Below are 17,771 nucleotides of genomic sequence, written 5' to 3'. Positions count from 1 at the left end.
ATGGATAATCTTCAAGTCTCTGCTTGTGTGTCCAGAAAGGCTCACTGAACGCTAGGCTTCCCAATGGAAACTGTGTAGACCAAAGAGATGAATGTATTTTTAACACCCATGGTAGGTAGGCAGTTACTTGGATAGAAAGAAAGAGAAGGGGAGGGGAGAGAAAGAAAGAATGAAAGAGAAAGAGGAAGGAAGGAAGGAAGGGAGGAAGGGAGGAAGGGAGGGAGGGAGGGAGGGAGAGTTGTAAAAGAATGAAGGAAATTAAAACATAAAACAGGGCTTCCCAAGCCTCGCTGCATATTAGAATCACATGCTGAGCCTGATAAAAACTTAGGTAATTAATATTACTGAGCAACGCTAGTCTGGGGAAAGGGAGCTTTGGTATCCGCTCTTTTGACCATAGCTTAGGTAATTCTAATGCCTACTGAGATTTGAATATTATTGGCCCATATGCAACATCTCCATTTCTTTATCTTTTATTAACTCAGCAGCAGTCTGGTTATGATTCCCCACTCATCTATTCAAACTGCCATTGAGTGATATCCCAAATACCAAACTTAAGTAACATTTTCCTTTATTTTATTAGGCCTTTTGCCTTATTTGAATTTATTTAGCTTTGTTGAGATAGTTAAGCACCTGTGACATTGCATTTTCTTTATTCTCCCTGAAATCTTGTGAACAGTTCCTTCTCTCTCACCCTTTCAACATTTCCTTACATTTGTTTCAATGTTTATACTTCCCCTGTAGCTATCTTCTTACCGTATCTATTCTTCCTGGTTAATTAATTTCACTTACTTACTTGATTTAATTGTCCCAATATACGGACAACTCCCAAATTTAACCTTCACCACAGATCTCCTTTCCTGGACTTCAGACCCATATTTGCCAATTGCTGGGACCCCTTACCTGGATTTGCCTCACAACCTCCAACTCAAAATGTCCTGAAAGTGAACCAGTTACCTTTCTCCTTAAACCGGTCTGACTTCATGGATTTCTATCCTGAACTTCTATGTCCCCTTCCTAGTCACTCAGGGGCACTACAGGAGTGTTCCTGCTCGTTTATCTTCCTTTGATAGATTGTCTGGACCAGTCATCTTCCCCTTGTCATAATCGTGTTTCTGGTTCGGATGTCTTCAGCTCTCATGAGCACTATACAATATTGTACCTACTATTTCTTCCTGCAACTTTACTCTCACTTAAATCCAACCTTTGCAGAATCTTCAGAATAACTTAACTAACCTCCGTATCTATGTAGACTTGGTTGGAAAATGTCCAGTGGTGCCACACTTCCTATAAGATAGAGCATAAGATTTTTAATTTAACATATATATCATGTTAATCTGTGTTCAGTAATTGGATTTACTCCAGTCTTCCCATCCTCTTCTCATATCATTCCCTTCCTTGGATTTTTCACTCCAGTCACACAGAGCTGTCTGCGGTAGTCCATCCACACTGTCAGACACCTGCGCTGATGGCCTTCCTGACTGGTCTCCTCTGGCTGGAATACCTTCAGGGCCCCACACACTCTTCACCCGCCAGCTGCAACTTACTTTTTAAGACTCCCAGATTTATAACACCTTTACATATTTCTCTCTTGGCCTCTGTATTAAAACATACAACTGCCTTCTCAATTTCTCTAATTGAATGCCAGGTGTTATGTTAAATTTAATCTGTCAAAATTAAATGGGTTTGATGCCATCCACATCTCCAAAGAACTGCTCTTTCTTGTGGTTTTCCCATTGTAGGATAGGCAAATGCATTCTAGTTGCTCGGTTTATAAACCCAAACCTTTAATTCTTGACTGTTCTCTTGTTCTTGCATTTCATACTCAATCCATCAGCAAATTCTGCCACCTCTGCTGCCATATTTCTACCAGAACCAATCACTTCTCCACACTTCACCACTACTGTCCCTACTACTACCATTCTAGTGAAAATCTTTTCATTTTTCATGGATATTTTGAAAATAGCCTCTTAGACTGGGGGACATTATTCCCCCCATTTTCCCTTTCCCTGGTCCCTGATTTTCCCTCACACTGTCTCCTCTCTCCACCCAGAAGTCAGAATGAGCTTTTAAAATATAAGTTCACATGTCTTTCTCACCCCTATCACTTTCCAGCTCTGTTAACATGTTTTAATTTTTTTCACAGCACTTACCACCACTTGATATATACTTATTTGTTTGTGTATTCTCAGTTTCTTTGCACTAAATGAAACCTCCATGAGAACATAGACTTTTTTTTTCTTACTTAGAATAATGCCTGGCCTACTGAAACCTTCAACCAATATTTATTGAACAAATGAATAAATGAATGTAACTTAGGTGTCCCTTAACTCAGGAAGTATTTACTGATCAACATGACTGCTTAAGCACCCCTCTTCAGACCTTCCTTACAATAGAGTATGTGTCTCCATTTCTTTATTCCACATTGTTCCATAGGTTTAGGTAAATCTCTCCCATTAGACTGATCTTTGAGAATGGAATTGTCTCTCTCATCTTTTGAATTTCAGTGCCATAATAGTCCCAGTCATATAACACACATTTGACACACACTAGAATTGAATGAATGAATGGAAGGGTAGAAAAAGGCTAAGTATCCTTAAGAAATATTTCATATTTTTCTATAATCACTAAGAACAGCCCTTAGAAACATAAAATATTAAATTATATGGACATCTGGATCTATGTAATTGAACATAAAACATTAAATTATATAGAGATCTGAATTATACCTAACAGTATCTTTGTTGTTTGAACTTTAACTATTAATAAAATAATCTGTGTCTTTCAACAATTGAATTTTGTGTATTTTCAGAGATCATCTATAGCTGGGTATTTAACGAGTTCCCTTCCTTTGTGGTGGAAGACAGCCGGCGGTTCATTTCCCAGGAGACAGGCAACCTTTACATTTCTAAAGTCCAAACATCAGATGTTGGCAGCTATATTTGTCTGGTGAAAAACACAGTGACAAATGCTCGAGTACTTAGTCCTCCAACACCACTCACTCTGCGTAATGATGGTAAGTTGCATGCCCTGAATTAAAATGTTCATAAACCCAAGATGTGAAAAAGAAAGATTCATTAGGATTTCTGTAAGCACTTCCACCTAGTACAAACTAAATAAAATGTCATTTGCCATATTTAGAAACTCATTTTAGTCTGAAATTATGCATACCTTAGAATAAAAATTTTACCATTGAAAAGTGATGATTTATAGATGAGAAAAATGAACCATAATGCTGCCCTAATACCAAAAAGAAAGGGAGAATCTGAAAAGAAGAACTGTAATAAAGTCTCCAGTTCTTTTCTTTGCTCTTTAGTGTCTCTATATAACATATGTGTATGAATTTCAAGCATTTTATAGGTTTACTTCTCATACTTTCTTATTTCAGCTACCTTCAAATTGAATGCTCAGCTTTTAATACTTCATGGTGCAGGCATAATTGTTATTATTACTTTCCCAATAACAGGAGCAGTTGGAACCTTAACGTTTAAGTGCAATTCAGGCAGAAATTATGATTCTATAATTATAGGTATTGCCATCTATCTCAAGTATCTTCAAATTTAAACACCTCATTTGTAGTTATAGACATTTACAGTAAAGTATTGCATTAAAGAAGTCATATGCTATATTGCAGTTGATATATGATATGTGGCTTGCTCTGCCATGCAATAAAAAAATCTATGAAAGTATTATTAAGAAATGAGCTTGAGAATTCTGATTGAGTGTGAAGCTTAAAAAATAGTCTTTTTCAACACTACTCTTTTACATACTTAGTTTTAAAATACATCCTGCTGGAATGTATGGCCAGAATTATATCACAAGACTTTTACTTACTACATAGTTTCTCATCTTATATATCTAGACATACATATGATATATACACATATGTAATATATCTCTATCAATCTATCTATCTGTAAGAATCCTACAGGTAGAGAGTACGAAGGAAATATTTATTTTATAGATGAGAAAATCAATATTAGAGACCTGTCCGAGGTCATACAGCAATGCAATGCATGAAAGAGTAGGTGAGAAACAAGGATGGAAATTGACAAACCAATTCAGAGGCTGCTGAAGCAAAGCAGCCAGGAAGTGATGGGGGACAGAATGAAAGCAGTACTCACTGTGCTGGAGGGCAGGAAATACGTCTGGGATATTAAGGGGGTATAATTACCAGGATTTAATAATTAATGAAATATAGGGCTCTGGAGAAGAAGGAAGCGCTGGTGTAGTTCATTGAATGGGTGATGGTTCTTTTCACAAGAAGAGAGAGCAGATGAAGCAGATGAAGGAGTAGCTTGAGGAACTGGTGAGCATAAGGAATTCAGCTTTGGATATGATGAGATTTTTATGGGAAATCCAGGTGAAAATATGCAGGTGTATATGTCTAATACAAATAAGAGGGGGCTAGATATATATATGCCTAATCACGTAAGAGAGGGCTAGACTACAGAAATTTATTTAAAACTCATCATTGTGCATTCTATCACTGTAATTAAGGCCATCATTATGTATATATTATGCCAAGTTTAAGATTATATATAAGAATGTCTCTGGGATGAATACAAAAAAGGAAATAGATAATGCTTTTTTAAAATTTATCTAATTAAAATCTTAGAATTAAAGTGATTATAAGTCATTTCTATAAAATTTCCAATCATTTTCTCATTGATTCCTTAAAAATGTAAAGCATCTTTGTCTGAAAATTATAATGTGTTGCTGACCGGCCAATCACTAGTTCCATTTACCTTTCATTTGTGTAGTAATACTGTATTCTTGGATACTGGCTGAGGTTGAGGAGGGTCTTCTGCTTTCTTTTCACATAATAGACCTCAGCATTACACTGGCCACTGCAGGGGAGATGCCTAAGTCAGAATCCAAGAGCAGATACCTCTTTCACTAGTAATATGAAATTTCAGTACCCATTTTCAACAGTCTCTTCTACTTCTTTCATTATTTCATGGCCCACATGTATCACTTAACTTTGTCTTCTATGTTCTGCAGTCAAACACCCCAAGAATAAATAGAAAAAAGTTTTTGCTTCTATTTAAACTCCCTTCTTTTGTCTTCTGCTGCTCTTGTTTGGCAAACCCCATCTCCCAATGAATTCAACAATACTCTGAATCTGTGAGCGCCTTGAGAAGCTGAGAGCTGCCAGAGGGTAACACCCACCATGGATTCACGGTCACCAACTTGAGAGGGGCTTCACAATGCCACTTAGTCCTCCTGCGTTTCTGTGGCTGGTTCATCTGCAAGTCCTCCAAAGGTTTCAGAAGGTTCTGTGCTGTCCTTAAGCCGGACTCCTGCACCACGAGCATATCACAAAAACTATGTTATCAAATTCATTTTGCTACTAATAAAACTCCAATCTCGCTACATCCCCATCCATACAATTCTTCCCCTATCCTATTTCAATAGAGTTACTATACTGCCCCTCCTCTTATTAGCACCAATCCCTCCATCACTGACTATTGATTTTCTTTCCCTCTGGTCATCACAAAAGATTGTACAGTAGTCATTGTTTCTTATACAACCAATCTTATATCTACTAAAAAGACATTTTCTAGGCATCATATTAATTGAATTTACTGAAGCAGTTGACATTGTTAACTACTTTTTTCTTTTGTGAACATCTATATTTTCAAAAAAATCATTATTTGAGCAGTACTATATGAAAGGATCAATAAGGCAAATACAAATAAGTAAAACCAACTGTTATTTAAAAGTTAACATTTAAGTTAAAAAGAAACAGGTGCAAAACACCTGCTAAATTGTAATTACGTTGTTCAATGACAGTCTTATTTAAGATTTTGTAAGAGAAGTTAGAAAATTCACATTTCTTCTGTAAATTAGCTAAGGTCATTATTTCCTTGGCGGTTATTTTTCCACCAATGTTTATTTTTATCATAGTAATATACCCATAGCAAATGAATGTAGTGGTTTATAAATACTGATGAAAAAAAATAAAAACCCCACATGCCTGCCTCCCCTGTAACCACACCCCTGAGAGCCAACTTTTCAACTTCTTTTTTTCTTCATGAGGTTTTCACATAATGCATAGAGATATCTACATTTTGTGTTTAATCAAATTTAGACACTAACTCTTGACTATTATAAGTATGCATGTTGTAAGTATACTCCTTCTATCCTCCCCCATTTTATATGTATATAATAGTCTTTTCTTGCTTACCTTTTTAACTTTGATAATAAACTTAACATTTCTACTCTTCTCAACTCTTGAAAATAACTCTTGACTTCCTGTTATCTTTATCCCTACTCTTCCCCTTGTCCTTCCTGCACTACTTTTACATCCTTCTTTTGTCTGCCCCTTTCACTCTGATATTCTCTGCTACAAATACAGCCCAGCATTCTAAACTTTCCCAGGTACTAGCTGTCAAAGCCCCAAATGAGTAGATATTTATGTTATTGCTATGTAATTATCACTCAATATCATATTATTACCTGTCTCTAAGCTAATTTTAGATATATATGCTGTGTTAAATATGTTTTTTCATAACTGGAAATTTGAATTGAATATAACAAGGAAAATAAGGCTAGTAACATTAATAAGATTGTGATGCACTTTGAATGTGGTCTCAAAATTCTGCAATGCTGATACAATTAATAGTTTTAACGATTGTGTTGAAATATAAATATGAGACATCAGCGAAATATTTAAGAAATCCCTTGAAAAGAGTATGAAATGAAGAGAAGTGAGCTCTTACGTGATCCAAATTGCATTGGAAGGGGAGCAAATAAAAATCCTTCAAAAGATAAGAAGAAGGAGAAGTCAGAGAGATAATAAGAAAAACAGTGATGTAGGGTCCAGGATGGCAATGAAATCAATGTTTTAACAAGAGGAAGTAAGCATGCAGCCCAGGATGGTGGACCACGTGCGTGTATTGTCTGTCCCTCTTCTGAGGCTCTAAAGGAAGAAATTTGTATCATCAGTGAAATGTTGAAAGAGAGGGAGCATTTCACTGTCAATGAGACATTTTGATATATTTCTGGAAGAATAAGGAAGGATGTGAATTAAAGGAGTACATAGGTGGAGAAAACTAACAGAATAACGTTTAAGGGGTTAAAGAAGAAGCTAATGACCATGTACCCAGTGGAAGCCTGAAAAAACTCTGAAATCAAAGTTAGCTAATGTGTGTGGGTGGTTGAGGGGTTATGGAAGGCATAAGAAATGGGACTGAACAAAGCAGGATCGAAGATACGTATGTTGAACAATGTTTTCAGTGAAATATTGAGTCCCTTCCCTTCCACAAGCCTATGTGCAAATAACCAAAGGACATGGCTCAATGATATAAATGCACTTTACATGGAAAACCGAAGTTCCTAATGTGAATAGTGAAATAGTGACACATGATACAGAACCTCTCGTTCTAGCATTTGGGTGTCTGCAGACTAACAGCCAGGTCTTTGCCCTTACATCAAAACAGCTGTCACCTCACCCAGCCATTCTCCAGCCCTATGTCAGAAGGGAAGCAATTTGACAAACAGGAAACTCCCACCAACTTCTAACCTTCTCAGACTTAACGTTTACACACAATTCTACATTAACAGTGTCTATCAAAAATTATTGAGCTTATTGAATAGTTACATAATTCATACTGGGATAATGTGTGAAAAATAGGAAATTTTTAATAGTACTCCAAAAAAGTCATAGTTTAGATGCAATCATTCTTAATTCAAAAACTTTCGTATAACTATTTAATCTCTTTTCCAAAAAAAATTGAAAAGTATTTTCATAAGAAGGACATATTCCCAAATGTTTTCCCAGGTAGGTGGCATATATTAAACACTTAGTCTGAAAATAAAAACAGAATGTGATGTGGATGAATCCATTCATTGCAGGACACTCAGCTGCAATTCCTGCTGGGTTTTACAAACCTCTCAGCACAGAGACAGGCATTATAATGGATATTTCTGTGAACTTGGCAAACACCTCTGCAGGGGTTTGAATATAAAAATTACTTTAATCTGCTGTGACCATACAGTTAGCTATAAAAATTATTCCAGGAACATTGTGTTTTCACACTTCTCTGAAAAGAAAACTACACATTTCTAAAATAATAGAGGCTATATCTATAGTCAACATTATTTCATTTCAGTATCAGATTTTACTTTATAAACTATTCTAGAATGTATTGTCTCAGCATGGGTTTCCCTAAAGTGAGATTGAAACAAAATTTGCTTGTAGGTAGTTTATTTGAAGTTTATCCCAGAGAGCGGGATTCAGGGATAGGGTGAAGCTGAGGAGTGAAGCAAGCGAAAAAGTGGGGTTACATTATGGAGATGAGTACTACAGGTAGCTGGAGCTTCATTCCACAGGACCACAGCCTTAAGAAATGCACTCAATATGGCCTCCTTGGTGGAGTGATCCATAGGGTTCCATGTCCCATTCCCTTAAGGTGACTCCATAGGCAGTTAATTCCCTTGCACCTGCAGGTTGCCTTCAAGTTGCAACAGTGTGAAACTGATTGCATCTGCACAGACCTGGTCCCAGTGGCAGTTGTGAGGGTAATACTTCTGGACAAGATCATTTGAGCTGGCACAAAAGAGGTGTCTAAAACATAGATGGGGAAGCTATAGAAGACTTGAAGTGCATGAGTGACATGATCAGATTTTCCTAAGCTGACACTGTGGTCAATTATTCTCATGAATTCACAAATGTATATTGCATACCTGCTGTGTGTCAGATAATTTGTTAAGTTTGGGGATATAATGGAGGACAAAACAAATACAAGAATCATTCTTATGTAGTTTACTATGTAATATAAGAGAACATATTACCTTAAACACTGAAGTAATTGTGAATTGTAGTGTCTGTCTGCATTTTATTAAACCACTATTTTATTTAACCACTACCTCATTCAGTGCAAATTGCACATACCATTAAGTTAAAGCCAAAAAAAAAAACACAACATACCTAGTTCCAAAAGCAAGAGTGAGTAATGCAGACTAACTAATGGATGATGAATGAGATGCTGGCACTCCATATAGCACAGAAAATTTTATTAAACACTCACCTTTAACCACATTTTTCTTTTGCCAAGCTTTCTTTCCTACAAATGCCATTTCTCCCTCAAAACACATCTGCTTCTCCCCCACAATGTTGTTGTCTCTACTCTAGTGTACCTTCAGGGTCTTACCATCTCTTTCTTATATATGGGAATTTCATACTTTCATTTGTCCTCTCATTTGAGCTCTCAGCCCATTTCTAAAGATTTTATTTAGCTTATTTTATTTTGATTTAACCACTATTTACATTTAATTACTACATCTGAGGCATTGTTCTAAGCAGTTTCAAGTATTAAAAGTTGAAAGGATGGAAAATAAATACAAGCAAATATTAACTAAAAAAAGAAGTTGGATTCCTACTATTAATTTCATACAAAATATTAAATACATTTCTACATTTAAGGAGGATTCTAATAATTCTAAACATTCTAATAATAATAATATCCACATTCTAATAATTCTTCAGAAAGATATGGCAAAGCATCCTCCCACAATCCACTATGTACAGAACCAGGCTCTTCATTCTTCTTCAGTCCAGACAGAATCTTCTCCTAAAAGATCCCCCTCCTTCCTAAGGCAGCATTCTTTCATTACCCTGCCCTAGGTCTATAGTGGCTCCATGGTGATAAAAAGATGTAATAAAAAAAAGAAAGGAAGGAAGATAAGGAGAGGAAGAAGAGAGAGAAAGGGAGGGAGGAAGGGAGAGAGAGAGGAACCCCTGGAGCTGGATAGTGCAGGAGAGAAGAGGAAATGAAGAAGTAGCTTGAGAAGGTGAACAGCAATGGATTCAGAATGCATTGCAGAAAAACTGGTCTTTGTTAGTGTTTGTTAGAGCATTCATTAGTCATCACAGTGGGAAGAACAATAAAAACACTGTCAAGATGCAGGTAACCTATTTGGAGGTGGGGAATCTCATGGCTTTTTTTTTTCAATGAACTATATAGGCAAAGTCATCTGCTGAGAATGTATGTGTAAACAACACACTTATTTTTAAGACAATAATTGTGTCAATAAGGAAATTATGCACAGAACTACCTGCTTCCATAACCCATGAATTGACCCCATTAGTTTGCTACTGAATAATGCAGGTCCCAAGCGGAATGAGAAAATATAAAACAAAATATATATAACTGTAAAATGAAAAATGGCATGTCCTTGAAGACTGTGATAGGCTAAAAAAACACATCCTAATTCCTGGAAACTTTGAATGTTACCTTATGTAGTAAAGGGACTTTGCAGATGTTATAAAGTTAAGCTTCCTGATACGGGCCACTCTCCCATATTAGCCTGCGTTCCTCTAACTGATTGAGATCAGCCCTAAATGTAGTCACAGTGTCCTTACGAGAGGGAAGCAGACAGAAATTTGGTACAGAAGAGGAGAAGGTGGCATGATGATGTAAGCTGAGCTCAGAATGATGTGCTTTGCAGATGGAGGAAGGGGCCATGAGCTAAACAATGCAGCTCTAGAAGCTGCAAACGGCAAGGAAATGGGGTTTTTCTAGAGCTTCCAGAGGGAGGCCACCTTGATGTAGGCGAAATGAAACTGATTTTACACTTCTGAACTCCAGAACTGTAAGAGAATGCACGTCTATCCTTCTAAACTGCCAAGTTTGTGTATTTCGTCACAGCAACCATAGAAAGTTAATACAAAGACCAAACAAATCTGAGAAACTGAGTTTTTCTTGTCTTGTGGAGTATTCCTGGTTATTCTAATGTGCGTTGGAGCTGGCTTGTTCCTATCTGCAAGAGTTATTTTGGGCATCTCTTCACTTCTTGGTAGCTTGAAATCTTTGTTTAGAGTTTTCAATTTATGGACTGTTCCAGTGGGACTTAGAAAGCTTGTGACAAGAACACTGCTGCTTGAGTATATGTACCTGTGTGAAGGAAGCTGAATAATATTAAGGCTTTATGTTAAGTTCTGTAAGAATATAGAAACTTATTTGCCTTTGATTAATCTTTTATTTATTTTGCTATATGTCTCTCTGGAAAGTTTATTATCCTGAAATGATACAAATGAAATAAAAACATGAAGAAATCATTGGATAGTTTATGAATAAAATACTTTTCTCAGATATCCTTGACAATCAAACATCCCATAGAATTAAATTTCTCAAGCAGACTTATAAAGACAATTTGAACTTCTATCTATGGAGATGAGAATTTCTATCAAGAAAAAAAAATGTGCATCATTTCATTAACTCTCTTCACATGTCTTAAAAACATTGAAGAATTATTTAGTAAGTGCTTACAAATAATAAGATAAATTTGTTAAATATGTACTAACTTAGGCTTTTTCCTCTGGTTTCCTCCATGGAAATTTGTTATTGTAATTCAGGAAATGAAATCCCAAAGGATATAAACTTTTGATAACTGGTGCTGTTAACAGTGAACATGTTACTCTTAATACAAGAAAAGAACATGAATTTTGAGTATTTTTTTTGTATAAGGATAGAAAATGTTCAGTTATGTTAATGTGACCCCCTTTTCTATTGTGAGGCTGGTCTATACTGTCTCCATTGCTACACTTTCTCTCTTCACGTAATAAATGAAATCAAATATGTTAAATATTTATTAGCAGTTTTTTAACGCTTCTCATTCTTGACCTCTTTGCAGTTTATGTTTAACCTGAAATTACCTTCTTTTCTTGAGTAACAGGGCAGGAGACTCATCTGAACTATTTCATCTGTACATTTCACTGTCTTTTCTCATTCTACCCACTAAATCAATCTATTTAGATATTCAGCTGGATGTGTCCATTTGCCTATTTTTCTGGCTTTTTACCCTTGACATTGTTCTAGAAAGGGTTTAAGGAGGTTTGCCCTTTTAAATGTAGATGTTCCTCCAGGATTCTACCCCTGAGCCCAATCTTTATTTCTCAATATGTTTCTTCATTGGGCACTTCTGTTTCTGTTTCTAATTTAGAATCTTCCCGCAAACTAACTTCTCCAGGTGTTATCTGTGTTGTTAGTGAGATCACCTTTCTCCTAAATATCTAACATAATTATTTCTGGTCCCACTAGTATCTTCCTAATTTCATGACCAAATACGTATTCCCGAGGTTTGACAAGCCCTGTGAATTCTATGTGTACAATGTCATTCACATCCATCTCCTTCTTTCTACTTTTAATTACAATACTTTTCACTCTTGCCCAGATCAATGGCTTTCAACAACCTTTGCTCTACAGTTCACATAAAGTAAATAATATTCCTACCCCAAAATTCACTTTCAAGAGTGTTACCACATTGTAGAATGTAGAAGAAAAGAGAGGCTTCAGGTGCAATGCCAGTGAACTGGACGTAGTACCACCTCCCTTACCATCAGTCAGAAAGCAAGCAAGTTCATGACAGTGGCATCATTACAGAGATTTAAGCTAGAATCTATTTTGATTAATTTTGCTTAAAATAGGCTGGTCACAAAATTCGGGCTGCTTTACCACCCACTTTAACCTTGGACAAGAGAGCCAACCTGTTTGTGCTCCTACTTATCCACCTGAACACGGGGATAGCCTGGGTACCTGTCTCATGAGGTTATTGTGAGGATTAAATGCATTAACACATGAACAGCAATTAGAACAGTACCTGTAACACAATAAGCTTTAGGAAAGGTTAGCTGTTAGCACAGTACTGATGACACAATCCCACTACAATTCGCTAATGTGTGGGCCTCGGAGTTAGTAACTACTTTCCTAGATTGCTTCTATTGCTGTAGTGTTTTTGTTTGCTATTGTTCTTTACTGTATAAATTCAGACTCCTCTGTCTGCCACTGAGGTTTTAAAAGAAGTTGGAAGGGAAGGAGTAGCCCTGGGAGAGGTTTTATATTCCACTACCAGTCTTCACTCATTGTTCATTCAAAAGCAGTTTTATGATTCCATTCCTTTTGTTCCTGCTCTCTCTTGTTTGAGATGCCCTTTTAATTCCTGGCTCTCTCTGCAAGTATTTAAGTGACTTCCCTTACATCATACAGCAAGTTAGTTGCAATAAACAGGAATAGAGTCCACCATATAAGAAGCATACTTTGGATTTCATTATTAAAGTATTTCCTTATGTTTGTACATACTGAGATTCATCTACCACTATCATAACACCCACCCACACAGCATTTTGATATCTTCAAGGAGCTTTTATTTGCCAGCTTGCTGTATTTCACTACCCAGTAGTGTTCATTAGCACCTGAAAGTTTAGAGATTTTTATTATTCCCATGTTAAGATACTTCAATATTAAGATACTTTAACAATAATCAGCAAATGTCAGCCCCAGCTCAACCCCTGAGGATCATTCCATTTTGTAACCATACCTAAGAAATTTCACTACCCATGACAAAATATTATTCCTCCACATTATTTAACTCAATGTTTGATTTAAAACAACACTTAATAATAATATTTATTAAAATCTTTCAGAAGCCTATAAAATTACATCTAACAGGCCAGCATTTAACAGTGTGATCCTCAAACACTTGCATGAGAATAATTTAGATTGCTTGTTAAAAATGGAAATATCAAGCCATATCTAAGATCTACCCAATCAGAATTTCTGGAGTGATCTTAGAAATCAGCATTTTTAGCTCCAGAAATGTTATAAGATGAACAGTTATCAATAGACACTTCTTTGTTGAGACTCAGGGGGTATCTCTGCTCCACTGCTTCCCCAGAGGACCCCAGCAGCCCTCTCTCAACTGAAGGTACTGGGAACAGTTAAATCCCAATGACCTCTGTCGCTAAGGGGCAAGAGCTCTTCTCCCAGGTCCCGTGAGCCACCCAGCCCTTCCAGAACCGCACTCAGCTAGCAGCCTGTGCCCATGCTGTCAAGAATGTTTCCTGGCCTCTCTAAAGGCTGCATTCTTCAGGAAATTTCCAAAAAGTATAAATATTCTTTCCATGAGAGACTTCAGGGGGACCTGGGTCTTCGAATGCATCACCTGGACTCTACTGGTGGGGCCACTGTCTTCCTGGTATTGTGTCAGAGCAAGCGTTATAGGAGAGAGGTAGTTTAAGATCTGTGGGCAAGTGGGCCTCATCCTACAAATCTAAGGAATCTGCATTTCCACGTTGCTTCCCAGGTACTTCATATTTAGTACAACTGAGACCCACTGCACTAATCATTATTTGCTAAGTGTTCGTTTTTTTTTTAAGTTTACATACCTTTTCATATTTTTAAAGCCCTTCTTTATCCCAGACACTATTTTCCAAGCAAAAGATAGCTGAAAGACTATAATCATGGTGTGGGGAATCTTGCTAAAAATTCAGATTCCTGGGTCTTGCCCTTAGATACTCTGAGTTAGTAGGCCTGAAGTGTAGATTAAAGATATTTTGACTGCAACACCAGGAATTTTTATGTTCAGGCAGGTTAGGGAACGTTTGACATGCTATTTTATTTCAGGCAACTGTGATTTGACAATGGCCAAACAGACACAGTAATTCTGTAATCGGTCAGTTGCCTCTGGAATATTTTTAAATGTATTTGATTCTCTTTAAGTGTATTAATGCTCAGAATTGAGCTGCCATAGGTGCCATACATAGATCTTTTCACTTTATTTAGACAGTCTTTCTATTATTAATAAGATGTCTGTTTTCCTGTAGTTGCTGGTTTTCCTCATCTTGCCTTGTAATGCTATTTTTAATATGATCTACAGGACTTTTTTTTGAGTATCCAATAGGGTATTTAAAATAACCTTAAGTCTCCCTGTGAATCATTTTAAATTTCATTTCATTTTTTCCTCTTGAACTAATTTTCATGTTTCTTTCTCAGTTAATTTGTTTAAAGTTGAGTAACTCTAAGTGGATATTTTAAGGTTTCCCTTATTCTGCATCAATATTAAATTTACATCCTCATCTATAGCTTTCTTTATTGAATTATATTCTTATTTTATAATCACTTTTATTATCCAGTGCTGAAAGTCACATCTGGGATATTGAGGGTTCTCCTAGTTCTACTGAAAAGTAATTTGTGCTATTTAGAAGTGTTTCTTCCACAGTTCACCCCAATGAGATATTTTGCAAATTTATCATAAAATAATAACTGATATTTTTAAACAAATATACTGAATCTTGTATATTCAAATGACTGTTCTGTTCTTCAAAGTAGACATAGTGGTAGGCAATTTCCTTATACTGATATAATCTTGCCAGTATTCAAAATATTTTAAAATTCAACAATTCCTCTTTCTATTTTCTGACCCTTGTCTTTCAGAGCTGTAGAGGGGAGATGGCAGCTGAGTAAGTGGGAGGTTTGCTAATGAGTAACGTTTTTCCTATGTACCAGGCGCTGCGCTGAGAGCATTTCATATATTCCCTCATTTAGTCTTCACAACAAAACAGCATTTTGAGCTTATCTTTCTTTTATAGTACAAGAATCTGCCATTTAGATAGGTAAGGGGTCCCGTCACCTGTGTTTGTATGACTCTAAAGAGGACACTGTTAAATGTTAGATTCTTGCTCAGTTACCACCAGCCTGTGAAGGGACTTGCCCAGGCTCATACTTGATGGGAGATACGGAATTCAAGCTCTAACTCACAGCAAGTGTTGTTTTTTTTCCCACTGTATCATTATGCCCTCCCCCCACCTTATGATATCAATGCCAAATTGGAGTCTTGAATTACTTTATCAATATCACTTAAAATCAAATTTAAAGAGTTCAGTTAAAAAATGATTCTTATTATGAATAGCATGCTTATCATAGTAATAATATTTGCTTCTTCCCAATTTCCCTGGGATAGATGTTGTGTTTTTTTTCTCAATTAATCAAGAAAGAATCCATCAAATTTATGAAATTGGATAGAGTGTAAGGAGTAACCCATATAAGTAAAATTGGGGTTATGCTGATCTTTGAGAATGACAGAATCCATCTACAGAGAATGTAAGGCTGCCTGCTATACAGTCTGTTAATTATCTGTCAAAATATCTGCCAAGAGAATACATAGCCTAATTTTCTTAATAATTAGGAGAGTCTATTTAACATTGCAGCATCCTTTTTTCTTTAAATGTCAACTTTCTTTTAAAATGTCAGTGTTAAAAAATCATTATAAAGAAAAAGAAAGTGAAGATGTGCCAAATCCAGAATCCTAAGGAATATTTCTATCACTCACAGGTTTAATAAACAAATGAAGGCCAACATAAAGTAATATTTTGTTGTCATGCTGACATTGTGATGGTCAAATACATGCAGTACAAATCTTACAGCTATGTATAGATAGCTGGCCTACCACAGGGTGGTCACCACCACAGACCCTTCTGACTTCACCTTTGTTTAAGTGAAAGACATAACCTTAAGAAGCTTTTAGAAGATTTGAAATTCAGAAGTAAATGAAAGCAGAAACAAAAGTAGAAAAAAACAGCAGGAAAATTTAGAGGCTCTAAGCTCAGAAAGGGGCCCTCAAGCAGATCTGGCAAATTGCAGCAGACCTACTATCTACTACCTTTTCCTCCCCTGGCATAATGCTTATACCACTCAAGGGAAAATTCTAGCAAGTAAACTGTTACTTAGGTGACTAAGCATTATGTTTGAATAAATAAAATGATATATAAAATTAGAGATCAGTGAATTTTACTTTGGTCTCTATTAATTAAAACATATCTTTTGTTTTTAGTATCTTACTCAGACAGCTTTTCAGAGAGAAAGGAATATGGGTTATATGGGAAGAGAATTGGATAGGATTTGAAGCTCAATAGGAGAGAATTTGGCATTTTATATATATATATAGTCACGCAGAGAACTTTTGAGACAGACTTAATTATTTTGTAATCCCAGTTCTGTTTCATTTTAATATGTGACCCACCTTTTCTAAACCTTAGTTTCTTGATTCATGTAACAGTGATTATATCTGCCTTGATATTGTTGTAAGGTGAGAATAATTGTACATGTAAAGAATCTGGCACAGTTCAGGTTTTTCTTTTAGTGTTGGGGATTCAGAGGACTCGTGTATACCCTCTGACCATCAAAGAACTCAAGGTCTAATAGGGCGAACAGACAAGATCATGGTTCTGTTCAAAGAAGTCATATCGCAATGTGTGAAAAATAAAACAAAGGGCACCACATTTCAGGGTGAAAAAGGACAGAAAATAACTGCAGGAACATTTGCAGAGTGGAGCTGATATTTGAACACATGGTTGGAAAAGAAAAGGAGCTTTTCAGTTGACCCAATCTTGGGCTAGGCAGACATTATACACAGAGGGAAAACATATGCCAAGAAACTAGGGAGGAAAGGTCAATAAAAAGTAGTGGAATATAAAAAAAATAGTTATAAACTTTATCTTTCAAGTTTTTGTCTGAGGCTGGCTCTGCAGGAAGGAATCATGTGCATGGAAGAAAGGTGATTTATTTTCTCATTCTTCTTAACCATAAGCATCCTTGCTTCTAGGACCCAAAACCCCAAATAGCTATGTTAGTCCTGTAGATTATTTATTATAAACTAGGAATTTTATGAGTTAAATAGCAACCAAACCATTACTCAAAATTGCCTATGGAAAATATCTTTAGCTCCAAAACACTGATTTACTGAAGAGCAAATGGAATACAATCCATTCATTGTTTAGTATTGTGAAGAAAAGCATGGACTGTGGAACCAGGATTCCTGAATTCAAATCCTGGCTATAGCATTTAATAACCATGACTTTGAACAGGTTTTCAGCTTTTTGGATTCGGTCTCCTCAGAGGTAAAATGAAGATAATTATTAGGCCAATTCAATTCAAAAGGATTAAAATTGACATAACTAAAGGACTTAGATACCTAGTATATAGTGAACC

General features: G+C 36.1%; 1 protein-coding gene across 2 annotated transcripts in view; it reads left to right on the top strand.

The window, feature by feature from the left end:
• The window catches only part of CNTN5 (contactin 5), a 1,232,567-nt gene that overhangs the window by 903,028 nt on the left and 311,768 nt on the right, over positions 1–17,771 (top strand). For both annotated transcript variants that reach the window (XM_073239418.1, XM_037025637.2), the window contains one exon: positions 2,813–3,016. In XM_073239418.1, coding sequence (XP_073095519.1) covers positions 2,813–3,016 — 204 coding nt within the window. The remainder of the gene's footprint in view (positions 1–2,812; positions 3,017–17,771) is intronic.

This window comes from Manis javanica, chromosome 6, assembly GCF_040802235.1.
Source record: "Manis javanica isolate MJ-LG chromosome 6, MJ_LKY, whole genome shotgun sequence".
NCBI classification, from domain to species: domain Eukaryota; kingdom Metazoa; phylum Chordata; class Mammalia; order Pholidota; family Manidae; genus Manis; species Manis javanica.
Note: the sequence above shows the minus strand (reverse complement) of the source record. Positions and strands in the feature narration are given on the sequence as shown.